The 14,748-nt window shown below is 49.7% G+C and overlaps 1 protein-coding gene and 1 pseudogene across 1 annotated transcript; one reads left to right on the plus strand and one right to left on the minus strand.

The window, feature by feature from the left end:
- Positions 1–357: 357 nt before the first annotated feature.
- SIRT6 (sirtuin 6) lies at positions 358–14,251 on the minus strand. The gene is made up of 8 exons (XM_090289346.1): positions 14,132–14,251; positions 7,409–7,536; positions 6,008–6,190; positions 3,968–4,027; positions 2,167–2,262; positions 2,002–2,082; positions 1,342–1,465; positions 358–1,259 (listed from the first exon to the last, which is right to left on the minus strand). The coding sequence occupies exons 1-8, from the start codon at positions 14,195–14,197 to the stop codon at positions 918–920; spliced, it is 1,080 nt and encodes a 359-aa protein (XP_090145472.1). The 5' UTR covers positions 14,198–14,251; the 3' UTR covers positions 358–917.
- LOC149999693 (polyadenylate-binding protein 1-like) lies at positions 8,335–12,114 on the plus strand (annotated as a pseudogene).
- Positions 14,252–14,748: the final 497 nt, after the last annotated feature.

The following is a 14,748-nucleotide window of genomic DNA, read 5'->3' on the forward strand; positions in this document are numbered from 1 at the left end:
AGTGAAGGGACTCGCCCAAGGTTTCAGCTAGGGAGAGGTGGAACCCAGCTGTGCTTGAGCTCTTAACAGGTCGCCCTAGTCCTCTTTGCGAAGGTGCCGAACGAAGGGCTGCAATTACACCAAGGACACGTGGCTCAGTGAGCCTAGTAGCGGGGGATTTAAAACCATGCAAATAGGTAGATAATTACAAACTGAGGGCTGAAAGAATGCCAGCAGTTGGTATTGTCCTCCTTTGCCCCCAGGCCTGGATGGCATGGAAGCCCAGACTCATATCTGGGATGAGGGAACCACAAGCTCCTTCCCCTGGGACTAGGACCTGACCCTGGTGCAAAGTTGTGGATGTTAAACAGACTCAGATGCAAAAAGTCCTGCTTTTATTGCACTGAAGACTTTTCTGGAAGCCTGGAGGGAGCCAGGTGGACCCACCTTTCTCCCTCCAGCCCAAAGGCAGTGCAACCTCTGTTGTCTGTTCCACCTTGAAGTTTAGCTCCTAAATGGCAGGTCTGCCTCCCTTCCCTCCTGTAGGGGCTGTGAAGGCAGTTCAGAAGAGGCAGAAGTTGGGGAATGTGAGGGTCCGGGGGCAAGAGGGAGTTAATTCCTGTTTAGGCCCAATATTGAGGGAGGGTGTGACCACACCTCCCCAGGATGTCCTGAGCTGCATGGGGGGGAGCAGATGCCCATGGTGTCAGCTAGGTCAGGGTTCATGGGAGGGTTGCTCTTCCTCGCACCCCTACCAGAGGCCTCTAGAGCTAAAGGGAGCCCCATTGGAGGGCAAGTCTGCCCCGGGGCCTGTAGCACAGCTCTCAACCCCCTGAGGTCTCCTCCCTCACGATAGAGTCAAGTAACAAAGTGAAACAGGTAAGAAAAAAAGAAAATCCACATTTCTATAAAAAGCCCCACCCTCCTGGCATCCCTGGTCAGCTGGGAAGCACCTCAGTCTTCACCCTTTTAGGAGTCCTGCAGGGGGCAGGACTGTCCAGCCGCTCCCTTTTGGGGCTTACAGGCCCAGAACCGTTGTGCTGAGCCGGGGATTTGGCTGTGGGCTCTTGTTTGGGGCTGGCTGGCGCTGAGCCATTTAGCTGGGTTGGGGGCTCCTCCTTGGGCTCCAGCTTGGGGGCAGGCGGGCGGGGCAGGGGCCTCAGTGCCTTCTCCAGCACGCAGGGGCCATCCCAGGCAGGAATCTCCAGGCCCAGGTGCTTCATGAGCTGGGTCATGACCTCGTCTACGTAGCCATGGATGCGCAGGTCAGCCTGGCGGTCCTGCGGGGGCAGGAACACGTCAGGCAGAGGCAGAGGGCTCATCTGGGGCAGGGGGAATGTCAGAGGTGGGCTCAGCACGTACATGCTTGGTGGGCTGAAGGTTGACGATGACAAGCCGGCCTCCACGGCGTTTGGTGGCGAGGGGCAGGTTCCCGCTGGGCCGGATTTGGAGGGAGGTGCCCAGTGTGATGGAGAGGTCCGCATTCCTGGGGCACAGAGGGAGGTGGGGTTAGGATGAGTCTCTCAGCAAACCTCAGCAGCCCTTCACCTCCCCCACGGGTGCGTAGGGGGACTCCAACCCTCAGGTCTACAACTCTATTGCTACATGCCCAGGCGCACCCTAGGAAGCCAAGCTTCCCTGCTCCTGCTGCTTCCCTTCTACTGGAACCACCTCCCTACCCTGTTGGCAGAGGGGAGTTCTTGATGTGGGAAGGAGTCCTGGGTTAGAATCCTGGCTGGGCAGTGCTGGACAAAGGAGTCACTTTGCTGAAGCCTCAGTTTCCTTGAGAGGACAGTCAGTGAAGCCCCTGGCCCAGGGTCAGGTGTGTGAGTGGACTAGTACCTAGCAGCTGCCATTATTACAGGGAAATCAAGGCCCAGAGTGGGTGGGTTTGGGCTATCTCCTCCAGGAGGCCTCTCCTGACCACCTCTGAGCTAGAGTCCCCTGCTCTATGCTAAAGTTGGTTGTGCTTTTGTCCCTCTCCCTTGCCTGCCCCACCCTGGGTTGTTCTGGGGGTCAGACCTGCTGGCCTCATCAGCAAGAGTGAGGTCTCGTTCAGGCAGGGCATCCTCCCAGTCCAGGATGGTGTCTCTCAGCTCCCCCCTGCAATAGTGAGGGTTGGGAGACAGTCAGTGTGGAGACCTGCCACCTCCCCGGGGCTCCCAGGCATGGACAGGGGTTGCTCACCTGCAGGCCCGCAGGCCCCTTGCCTTGGCCATGGTGCAGAGCCGGCCAGTGGCTTTGAGGCCCATGCTTCCCACGACAGTGTCCCGGACATACTGCCTATGGAGGAGGAAGGGGGGATGGTGGGGCCAGGTGAAGCCCACCACCTTCCTACCTTATGGCCCTATCCAGTGGTCCTTGCTTTGGGGGGATCTCATTCTCCCAGGGAACTGGGGGCCACATGACTAGAATCTAAGCACAGGGAACCAGCCAACAAGCCCAGAATTGGGGGAAGGGTAGGAGGCCTTCCATGAAACATCTGCTTTGCAATGTCAACAGCATGGAAAACAGAAAGGTCAGGAACTATTCTAGACAAAGGAGACTAAAGAGACGTCACAATGACATGCAAAGTGTGACCTCCGCTTGGATCTTGGACCAGGAGAAAAATAGCAACAATGGGAGCACTGGGAATACGGACTGGAGATTGAATCACATTATATCGTTTTTACATTTCCCAATTTTAATAACTGCACTGTGGCTGTGGAAGAGAATACTGAAGCTCGAGGAAGATGTCTTAAGGGTTTTGGGGCAAAGGATAAGTAAGTCTGCCTCTTACTCTTGAACAACACAGCAAAGTACTGTTAACGCAGGGAGAGAAGGGAAACAAATTGTGGCAAATGGTAACATTGAGGAATCTAAGTCAGAGGTGATCAAACTATGGACCCATGGATCAAATCCGGCCTTCCGGTTATGTTTTTGTAAATAAAGTTTTATTGACACATGGCCATGCCCATTTGTTTATGTGTTGTCTGTGGTGGCTTTTTGCTACAATGGCAGAACCAATAGTCATGAGAGAAAACAGTCTGGCCCACAAAGCTGAAACCATTTACCTTTACAGGAAAGTTTAACTGCTGATCTGGCTTAGGTATGAGTTTATCATATGGTTCTTGTGAGCTTTCCACTGGTTTGAAAATTTTTCAAAATGAATTTGGAGAAAAACCTTTTTTTATAACAAGTGGAGGGCCCACTTATACCCTGGTCTCTAAGATTCCACTCACAGGAGTTGTTGGCAGGGCTATGCTCCCTGACACTGACCACCCCCCACCCCCCCTAGTTAATCATACCTTTGAGGCTGCTCTCCCTGTAGGGGGACACACACCCAAAGCCCACCTGTTCCAGGAAGGGGTCTGGCTCAGCCTTCCAAGAGCTGGGGTCACACCTGTCACACCCTTTTATGGGTTGAATTGTGTGACCTGAAATGGAGTCCTAGTCCTTGTACTTTAGAACGTGATTACATCTGGAAAGAGGGTTGTTGCAGAGATAATGAGTTAAGATGAAGTCATCCTGGAGTAGGGTGGCCCTGATCCAATGTGACTGGTATCCTTTTAAGAAAGAAGATATGGAGACACAGAGCAGACAGGCCTGTGACAACAGAGGCAGAGGTTGGAGTGACGCATCTAAAGCCAAGGGACACCAAGGTGTGTCAGAAACTACCAGAAGCTAGAAGAGGTCGGAAGGATCCTGCCCTCAGGTTTTGGAGGGAGCACGTCCCTGCTAATACCTTATTTTGGACGTCTAGCTTCCAGAGCTGTGGACATAAATTTCTGTTGTCTTAAGCCACTTGGTTTGTGATTGTTTGTTGTGGCAGCCACAGGAAATGAATACACCTCCTCAGGAGGAAGATGTGCTCCCCACCCGGAGTCTCTCAGTCTCAGATTCAACTCATAAGGCCCTTTGGCAGAGCCCAACCTGAGAAGTGACAGAAAATGGGCTGGAGGCCTGGGTTACTACACCTTGCCTGCTCCCACCCTCTCATGACACTCACGTCTTACACTTGACACATTCTTCTACAAACATGTTCCCGTGAAGTTCCGCCAGCTTGTCCCTGTGGGAGGAGAAGACGCTGGGTGGTACCATCAGCTCCCCGAATCCTGAGGTTTCAGGTATGACAACAAGCCCTCCTCCTCCAGGAAGCCTTCCCAAACCCGTCATTCATAGGATCCATTGACTTCCTCTTTCTGGTTCCTCCAGCAGGGCAGGTGGCCCATCCTCTCTGAGCCTAAGGAATCATTAGCCCCCACAGCTGATTCCACCTCTGCAGCCCATTCCATTCACAAAATCCACCTATAAGCATGGCAGAACCTCCTGATGTCGCCAGAGGTCTGAAGGACCAAGTTTGCAAACGAAGAAATTGAGGTGCAGGGTGGCCCTGGAGCATGGGCTTTGGATGTAGAGGAATTATGAGATCAACTCCTGGCATTGTTGCCTCCTTACTATGTGATCTTGGGAAGGTCACTTAACATCTCTGTGTCTCAGTCCCATCTGTGAAATGGGACGACAGTGTTCAGCTCAGGATGTTTGGGGAAATAATGATCAGGCCTAGAAGGCTCTTCCCCATGGCTCCCTCTGTCACCTCTTCCATGTCCCTGCTCAAATGTCACAGCCACCCTGACCTCTCTGTTAAAAGCTGTAACTCCCCACCTCCCCAATCCCTGACAAGCCTCTCTGCCTCCATGGCAATGATCACTGTCTGACATACAACTTAGTTTACTTACTTGTTTGCTGCCTGTTTCCTTCCCACTAGTGTATGTGAGGAAGGCAGGGCTGTCTGGTACACTCTGTCCTACATCTAGAACTGAGTGTGGAGTGCAGCAGGCGCTCAGTAAATAGTTGAGTGTGGCCCACTCAGTGCGGAGGGCTTGGTGCCTTCCCCACTATGCACACAGACTGGTGTCACTAGGAAGTGAGCAGCAGCTGCTGGGCTGGCCTGAGTACAGGCAAGGAAGCTGATGCAAAGTGCATCAGTTGGGAAACTGGAGGCACTGAGATCCCCAAATATACTCCTGCCTCCTCCCCCCAGTGACTCCTCTCTGGAAAGAAATGTGCCAGTGGGTGGCTTTGTCCCACACCCATTCCACCTACCCCCAACTCAACTTGTCCAAGTGTGCAGAGAAGACTTCCCTGGATTTGTGTTCCTGTGAAAAGCCCTAACCACCTGTGCCACAAAAACGTATTTGCTATGCAGTGAAAAATGTTTGCTTTCACTTCTACAAACATCTGTACAGGCCCTGAGGGCTAGGCCTACAGTCATCTGGCTAGTGAATTACTCTGACTAGAGAGATAATAAGGTGCCCAGTAGTTACAGCCTGATAGGGCCTGAGGGTCACCCAGCCAGGGAGGCTAGGGTCTTGTTTTCTCAGGTATTTACATGTCTAGGTGGATGAAGGCCCAGAACTTGGTTACATTGCTGGGTCAGAAAAGATGCCTGACTCGTAGAGAAATTTTATTTCTGTGCCAGAAGGCTGGAGTTTGGACTCGGGCCCATTTAAGAAGAGCAGGGGACAGTTGCCTCCTCATTCTCTTTTATAAGCAGAGACAAGTCCTTTCCCTCATCCCTTGCCTGTGGAGGGTCTGGCTACTTGTATGAACAACTGACTGGGGTTCTCATCATCCCCAACGGTAAGTGGGTAGGGTGGGTGACACACTTGGTGTTAAGGAATCAGTCTTTCTGTCTCAATCCCATGTTCACATTCAGTATAAAAGTTATAAAAAAAAAATTAAATTGCAACTGCAAGTACTAGACCCTGACCACCCTCCTCCCCACTCCCATTTCTTCTCCTCTCCACCTCAAGGGAGATTTTGCAACGGCCCTGTGACCTGGAAAAGAGGACCCCAGTACTTGAGATGTGCCCAGGAGGCCCGGCGATGACAGCTCTGGTTTGTGAAATCCTACTAAGTGTCAGGAGCTTTTCCCCTGTGGCCTTGCTGAATCACTATATCAACCTCCATCTTACAAATAATGAAACCGAGGCCCAGAGAGGAGCAACCTGCCCAGGGCTAAGCAGGGCTGGCAGCTGGGTGTTACCTCGGAAAGCCAGAGCGCACATGCAGTCCGTCCACATTCTGGCTCACAAGGAAGTGGAGAAGGCCCACACGTTCCAGCTGCACTAGTGCCATGTGGGTCTGAGTGGGCCGTGCACTCTCGAAGGTGGTGTCGAACTTGGGAGCCAGGCCCTGCTCCTCCATCGTCCAGACACCATGGGGGCCCCTAAAGGTGGCATGTGGGGAGAGATGCAGAGAAGGTTTAGGGATCAGGGAAAGAGGAGGACATAAAAAGGGACAGAGAATTGGAGACAGAGAGACAGAGAAAGACGGGGAGAGTAAGACAGGCGGAAGGAGGGACAGAGAAATTAAGGGAGGAAGGGAGGTGAGGAAGGAGAGAGAACAATGCACACCAAAGACAAAAATTAATTATTCAGTTCAGCCAACTTACTGCTGCTTGGCCCTGCGCTGGGTGATGCTGGGGCCCGAGAGGAACCAGGCCCTGTCCTTTAGGAGTCCCTGATATTATCAGGGGAGACACAGGTAAACACAGACCCTTCAGCTCTGTGGGCTGGGATGGCCCAGTGGAGGCAGTGAGGGCTGTGTGGGGAGTATGGAAAGGCTTCCTGGAGGAGGCTAAGCTATCTCTTGAACTGTGAGAGGAAGGGCAGTTCAGGCAAAAGGGGTAAGCAAAGGCCTGAGGTATTGACAATAGCCTGTGAGTTAGGGGAAATGCAAATACTCTGAGGGTTACAGTGTGAGTAGGAGGGGCTGAGGTCGAAGAGATGTCCCAGGGCTGGGTCAGAAAGGGCCTGGAACTCTCCTTTATGGCAATGGGGAGCCATGACAAGTTACAGAGGAGGGATTGGGAGATTCATGCCTTAGAATTCTAACATTTCTCTAAGGAATGTTAGAGGCCCTGAAATAGGCCTGCCCTTTGGGGCAGGGTTGCAAACTCAGCACCTATAGGTGCCACCTGGGGCCATTGGTTTGAGAATTCTGCTTTTCAGCTATAAGATTCTTGTCATACAGGCTGCCTAAAGCAGAAGGTGGTTTAGACATTATCTGGTTTAACACCCTCATTTATAGGTGAGGAAACTGAGGTCCAGATGGTTAAGCCTCTTATGTGGCAACAGGTCTGATAGAAAAGTATTTGCAAGTGAGTTGGAGCTAACTGTCCCAGATACAGATTCTCCGCATCTTCTAGGATAAGTGACCAAGTTTTGGCCAATGCGGTGAGTGAAACGTTGGTTGTGACTTCAAGGGACAAGTCTGAAGGGGAGGGGTCTTTCCCATCCCAAACACCCACGGGGTGGAAGGATCACTCAGGACTCAGTGAGACGGAAGGCAGCACAATGGGCTCTGATGCCTGGCCTCTGTAGCTCACAGGGGAGTCCTGGGCAGCTAACAGGTCCTGCCTTGACTTGCCTCCACACTCACTGACCTGAAGTCAGGGATGCCCGAGGCGGTGCTGATGCCCGCGCCCGTGTGGAACACCACATTGGAGGACTCCCAAACCAGTTTTGCCAGCTCCCACACCTTCCGCTCCAACTCCTCTGGGGGGTCAAAGACCTGTTGTGTGAGAGCAAAGGGGAGTGGTCAAAATGTGTCCCACAGAGCAAGGCCACTCGCCACAGACTGAACTGCCCCACCTGGCCTAGGGGAGAAGCGTGAATCTGAAAAGGCAGTTGGTCGTCATGCCCCTCCTGTGGCCACCCACCTTCCTTCAGGGCTCCCATCTTCCTCAGGGTAAAAGCCCAAGTCCTCCCCCCAGCCTACTGCCTAAAATGCTCTTTTCCTAGACTCCCTCCCTCACTTCCTTTAGGTCTTGGCTCACAGGACACTTTATTTGTACACCCAGGTTCATAGCAGCAGTATTTACAATAGCTAAAGCATGGGCCCTTCTTCCTGGCGGTTAGTGCAGAGTGCGGAGTCCAGGCTCAAAACACACATATATTATTAACCCCAACCCCAAAATCTAAAGAAATCTTAAAAACAAACAAAATGACAAAAAATCCACGTCTTCCCCTCCAGATACTTCTTTTTCTTCCTTTTTATAAAATAGCCCGGTGAAGCAGCCGAGACCAACCCGCCCGCAGCAGCTCCAAGAAGGAACCGAGAGACCGAGGCCTTCTCGCTGCCAGACCAACACCTCCACCGCCACCGTCACTCCCCAGCTGCAGCTGGCAGCTGGTAGTCAGTGGCAGCGGATCAACCCCATTCTGCAACTGGTGAATAGTTTTTGATTCGGGTTGATTTTTGCCCCTCTGCGGTTTCCCCAACTCCCCTCTCCCCACCCTGGCTCCGGCCCCGGGACCACAGCAGTAGCTCTCCTCCTCTTACTGTGGCCCTGTGGACAGCCTAGCAGAGATGAACCCCAGCGCCCCGAGCTACTCTATGGCCTCACTACGCGGGGACCTACACCCCGACATGACTGAGGTGGTGCTCTACGAGTTCACCCTGGCTGGGCCCATCCTCTCCATCTGGGTCTGCAGGGACATGATCAGCTGCTGCTTCTTGGGCTACGTGTGTGGACTTCTAGCAGCTGGCAGACACAGAGCGTGCTCTGGACACCATGAATTTTGATGTTAAAAATGGTAGGCCAGTTCGTACCATGTGGTCTCAACGTGATCCATCACTTCACAAAAGTGGAGTGGGCAACATATTCATTAAAAATTTGGACAAATCCATTGATAATAAAGCACATTTCTGCTTTTGGCAATATCCTTTCATGTAAGGTGGTCTGTGATGAAAATGGTTCCAAGGGTTATGGATTTGAACATTTTGAAACACAGTAAGCAGCTGAAAGAGCTATTGAAAAAATGAATGGGATGCTTCTAAATGATCGCAAAGTACTTGGTGGACGATTTAAGTCTCGTAAAGAACGAGAAGCAGAACTTGGAGCTAGGGCAAAAGAGTTCACTGATGTTTATATCAAGAATTTTGGAGAAGAGACTTCTGGCCAAGATGGAGGCCTAGACTGACATGCTCAGTCTCCCTCCACAACTAAGAAGGAATACAACTACTGCAAAAACAGAAATAACCAGAAGTCCTAGAAAATAAATGGAAGTCCAACGTATGAAGTTATAAAGAAGTGGTGCTCATTCGGATGGGTAGGAGGGGTGAAGCCGGGCAGCGAGATCAAGCTGTGCTGGCGGCAGCAGCGGTGATGGCAACAGGATAGCGGTAAGCACAGACACCTATATTTAAGGGGAGGCAAGAAGTGCCTGGGGAGCATCCCCAGCTGCAGACCAGACCCGTCAGCTTGCCTCAGACTGTAAGGCCCAGAGTGGGTGGGGACAGAGGAGGAGGCTCCCGGTCTCTCAGCAGAGAGTGAACGGCAGGAATCCATCTTGGGCCCCTGCCCCCACACAAAACGCCACAGTGTGGTGAGAAGGGTCGCCCAGTTGTGATGAATGCACGGGGCTCCGCCTCCTATAGCATAGGAAGGGTGACAGCCCTGCCCAGGAAGCAAAGGTAAACACAAAACTGTCAGGATGGCACAGGTCATGATAGAGATCCTGGTGACGCAGCTGACCAGACAGCAAATATCTAATCTAACGAAGCAGCAGATAGGAAATATTTCTGAGGCAGTTCAGAGCTTTGGTTATAAAAATACTTACAGACCTAACAGCAGATCTTAAACAAGATGGGGAAGGAATGAAGGCTAGTCCTGCTGAAATGAACGAAAACACATACAAAACTAGTGGTGAGGGAAAGAAAACCAGGGATCAAATCAGCAAATAGGAACATAGGGAAGGAACAGTCAACCAGTGCAGAAAGAGGAAATAAAAAGTGAGGAAAATGAGGAGAGGCTCAGAAACCTATGGGATAGCTATAAGCGGGCGAACATCCGAATCATAGGGTTGCCAGAAGGTGAAGAACTAGAAACTGAAAAATTATGTGAAAAAATAATGAATCAGAACTTCCTTAACTTGGGGAAGGAAATAGACTTACAGGCCCAGGAAGCACAGAGAGTTCCAAATAAACTGGACCCAGGGAGAACCACACCAAGACACATTATAATCAAAATGTCAAAAATTAAGGATAAAGAGAGAATCTTAAAAGCAGCAAGGGAGAAGAAGAGAATTATGTACAAAGGGGTCCTAATAAGACTATCAGCTGATTTCTCAAAAGAAACTCTGCAGGCAATAAGGGATTGGAAAGAAGCATTCAAAGTAATGAAAAGCAAAAACCTACAACCACGATTACTCTATCCAGCGAAGCTGTCATTCAGAATAGAAGGGCAGAGAAAGTGCTTTCAGGACAAAGTAAAACTGAAGGAGATCATCGGATCCAAACCACTGTTATATGAAATGTTAAAGGGATTTGTTTAGGAGAAAGAGGATCAAAACTATGAACATTAGAATGAAAACTGTATCACAACAACCAACAACAGAAGCTAGGGAATCAAAACAAAGGCAAACTAAGTAGGCAATGAGAGTGGGAATAGAATTATAGGTATGGGGAACATTATGGGGGGAAGTCAGCAGGGAGGGGGAAGGGGCGAAAGGGAGGGAGATGGTACAGGAATTAAGAAGCATGGTAGGAGGGAGTGGAGTAGATAGGAAGATGTTGAGAAGAACTATATGCACAACCAATGGGCATGGACTAAATGAAGGGGGACTGGAAGGAGGGGGGGTCACTGGGTGAAGGGGAATAAAGGAAAAAGAAATTGGGACAACTGTAACAGGACTAAGTGAGGGGGGACTGGAGGGAGGGGGGTCACTGGGTGAAGGGGAATAAAGGAAAAAGAAATTGGGACAACTGTAACAGCATAATCAATAAAGCATATTTAAAAAAAAAAAAGAATTTTGGAGAAGACATGGATGATGAGCGCCTTAAGGATCACTTTGACAAGTTTGGACTTGCCTTGAGTGTGAAAGCAATGACCGATGAAAATGGGAAATTCAAAGGTTTTAGATTTGTAAGCTTTGAAAGGCATGAAGACACACAGAAAGCAGTGGATGAGATGAATGGAAAGGAGCTTAATGGAAAACACATTTATGTTCGCCGAGCTCAGAAAAGAGTGGAACAGCAGACAGAACTTAAGCACAAATTTGAACAGCTGAAGCAAGACAGGATCACCAGACATCAGGGTGTTAACTTTTACGTGAAAAATCTTGATGATGGCATTGATGATGCATGTCTCTGGAAAGAGTTTTCTCCATTATGATGGAGGGAGGTCGCAGCAAAGACTTTGGTTTTGTATGTTTCTCCTCACCAAAAGAAGCCACTAGGGCGGCTACAGAAATGCATGGTAGAATCGTGGCTACCAAGCCATTGTATGCGCTTTAGCTCAGCACAAAGAAGAGCACCAGGCTTGCCTCACTAACCAGTATGTGCAGAGAATGGCAGGTGTGAGGGCTGTGCCCAACCCCATAATCAACCCCTACCAGCCAGCACCTCCTTCGAGTTACCTCATGGCAGCGATCCCACAGACTCAGAACCGTGCTGCATGTTATCCTCCTAGACAAATTGCTCAGTGAAGACCATGTCCTCGTTGGACTGCTCACGGTGCCTGACCTCGTCCATTCCAAAATATGCCTGGTGCTATACGCCCAGTGCTCCTAGACCACCATTTAGTACTATGAAACCAGGTTCCACAAGTCATGTCGACACAGCGTGTTGCTAGCATATCAACACAGACAATGGGTCCACGTCCTGCAGCAGCTGCTGCTACACCTGCTGTCTGCACTGTTCCACAGTATAAGTATGCTGCAGGAGTTTGCAATCCTCAACAACATCTTCATGCGCAGCCACAGGTGACCAAACAGCAGCTTGCTGTTCATGTACAAGGTCAGGAGCCTTTGACTGCTTCCATGTTGGCATCTGTCCCTCCTCAAGAACAGAAGCAAATGTTAGGTGAATGACTGTTTCCTCTCATTCAAGCCATGCACCCTACTCTTGCTGGTAAAATCACTGGCCTGTTGTTGGAGATTGATAATTCATAACTTCTTCAGACGCTTGAGTCTCCAGAGTTTCTCCGTTCTAAAGTTGATGAAGCTGTAGCTGTACTACAAGCCCACCAAGCTAAAGAGGCTGCCCAAAAAGCAGTTAACAGTGCCACTGATGTTCCAACTGTTTAAAATTGATCAGGGACCATGAAAAGAAACTCATGCTTCACTGAAGAAAAATATCTAAACATCAAAAAACTTAAATATTATGGAAAAAAATTGCAAAATATAAATTTTAAAAAGGAAAGGAAACTTTAGACCTTATGTACTGAGCAAATGCCAGGCCTAGTGAACATAATGCTAGTCCTAGATTACTTATTGATTTAAAAACAACAACAATAACAACAAAAACAAAAAATAGTAAAATATAAAAACAAATTAATGTTTTATAGAGCCTGGGAAAAGAATTTTCAGCAACGTACAAAAATTTAAAGCATTCCTTTCTTTAATTTTCTAATTCTTTAATGTGGAATAACTCAGAATGTCACTTCTGTTTTAAATAACAGAATTGATAACTGAGCAAGGAATTGTAATTTGGATTATAAAATTCTTGTTTTAATAAAAATTCCTTAAACAGTGAAAAAGAAAACATGGAAGCAATCCAAGGATTCATTGATGAATGAATGGATAAACACAATGTCGTCCACCCAGACAATGGAATATTATTCAGCTTTAATAAAGAAAAAATTCTGACACCTGCTACAACATGGATGAAACTTGAGGACATTGTTGAGTGAAATAAACCAGACACAAAAGGACAAATACTATGTGATTCCACTTTATGAGGTTCCTAGAGGAGTCAAATCCACAGAAACAGGAAGTAGACAGTGGGTGCCAGGGGCTGGATGAGCGGGATGGGAAGTTAAAGAGTTTAATAAGGACACAGTTTCAGTTTGGGAAGATGAGGAAGTTCTGGAGATGTATGTGGGGATGGTTGTGCAACATAAATATACTTAATACCGCTGAATGTACACTTAAAAGTTACATGCATATGATACAGCATAGCCCTGGCTGGTGTGGCTCAAAGGATTGAGCACCTGCCTGCGAACTGAAAGGTTGCCGGTTCAATTCTCCGTCAGGGCACATGCCTGGGTTGTGGACCAGGCGCCCAGTTGGGAGCGTGCAAGAGGCAACAAGAGGCAACTGATGGATTATCTCTCACACATAGATGTTTCTCTCCCTCTCTTTCTCTCTCCCTTCCCCTCTCTAAAAAGTAATAAATAATTTTTAAAAAAAGATGATATAGTGTATGAAAGGTGTACTTTACTACAATAGAAAACATTGAAAAAAGCCACCTCAGTGAGGCCTCCCTGGCCACCTGGTTCCAATGCAGCCCCCTGCTCTCCTCATCACTGCCAGCTTTACCTTTCTTCCTAGTGCTTTCTCCTTAGCTCCCATCTCACTTCTTATGTTTATTTGCTGTTTCTCTCTTCCCCTACTGGAATGAGGGGGCTTTGTCTGTCTTGTTCCCTGCTGTGACCCCAGGACCTAGAAAGTGCCTGGTGCACAGTTGGTGCTCAATAAATATCTGAGGAATAAAGCGAATACAGGCAGGAGAGGAACGGGGCTTCTGGCGGCATTCACACCATCGGAAAGCTCCTTAAATGTCTGACTCAGAATGAACGGACTAGCTTTTATGAGATGAGGGCAATCTTCCCAAATTTACAGAAAAGAAGACTCCATAATGGAAGTGACAAGCCCAAGGTTTCAGTGCATGGAGGAGACTTCTCGCCTTTCTGACACATACTTACGTCCATCCAACGTTCCTCCCCAGCTCAAAACCCTTTTCCATCACCCGCATGATAAAGTATCAACTTCCCAGGCTGGCATTTGGGGCCCGTCCTGGCCTAACTCGAGAAACCTGTCTATCTTAATCTGTTCCCCAACTGCGTATATTCCTACCTCCTTGCCTTTGCCCCTGCAGTGCCTTCCCGCCTAGAGCTACAACCTCTGCTCTCCCGTCAGAACTTCAGGACTTCCCCGACGCGTGCCCTTCCCTTTGTGCCAGCCACAGCCGACCCGTGGCTGGACTTGTTTGCATCCCCCCGCGCGCTAGGGGCGTCACTCCCCATCCCCTCCTCACTGGGAAGTCCCTCCCATTGTCTAGCCTTGATGCCTCCTAACAGTCCCACAATGCCCCGCTGCCCTCCGGCCCCGACCGGCGCGCTGCCCCCAAAGGGGCAGCCTTCGAGACCCCCTGCTGCACTCACCTCTGGGAGGCCGCACTTGCCCTTGTCTGCGTACGGCGACAGCCCCGCCGCATAATTCACCGACATTCTCGCCACCCCAACGGGAACAATAAAGTTTCCCTTGTTGAGGCCACTACCGCCGGAAACGGGGAGGGCCAGGTTAGAAGGAGGAGCCGCCGGGACGCTCCCTCCAAGGCGCATGCGCATCTCGCTGACGCCATTTTAACTGCTGGTAAAAGAAGCCCGCTTACCTTTAAACGCTCTCACAGGGCGGGAAAGGGACTGTGACCTGACGGGAAGCTAGGACGGCTTCCTACGTGAGAGTTCTCCAGGCACCTCTAAAACGAGGGACACAATCATCTCCCCTTTTTATAAATTAGTGAACTTATGCTTCTCCACCTCCAACCCCCATGGGGAAAGTCAGAGACAAGGGACCCAGGACTCTGACTTCCAGTCCATGGTTCTTTCCGTTGCACATTTCAGAAGTTTATAAAGTTACAAGTGAAGGGTACCTGTGGCGGAGAACAACTTGAGACTTCACCAGAGGGGGTCTTCGAAGCCACTCTATAAGTTATCTGAATGCTATTCAGTTGGATGATGATCTCCACTCAGCAGGACAGATCCAGACTACACCAAGA

The sequence above is a fragment of the Furipterus horrens genome, unplaced genomic scaffold (assembly GCF_987537825.1).
Source record: "Furipterus horrens unplaced genomic scaffold, mFurHor1.1.pri manual_scaffold_10, whole genome shotgun sequence".
NCBI classification, from domain to species: Eukaryota; Metazoa; Chordata; class Mammalia; order Chiroptera; family Furipteridae; genus Furipterus; species Furipterus horrens.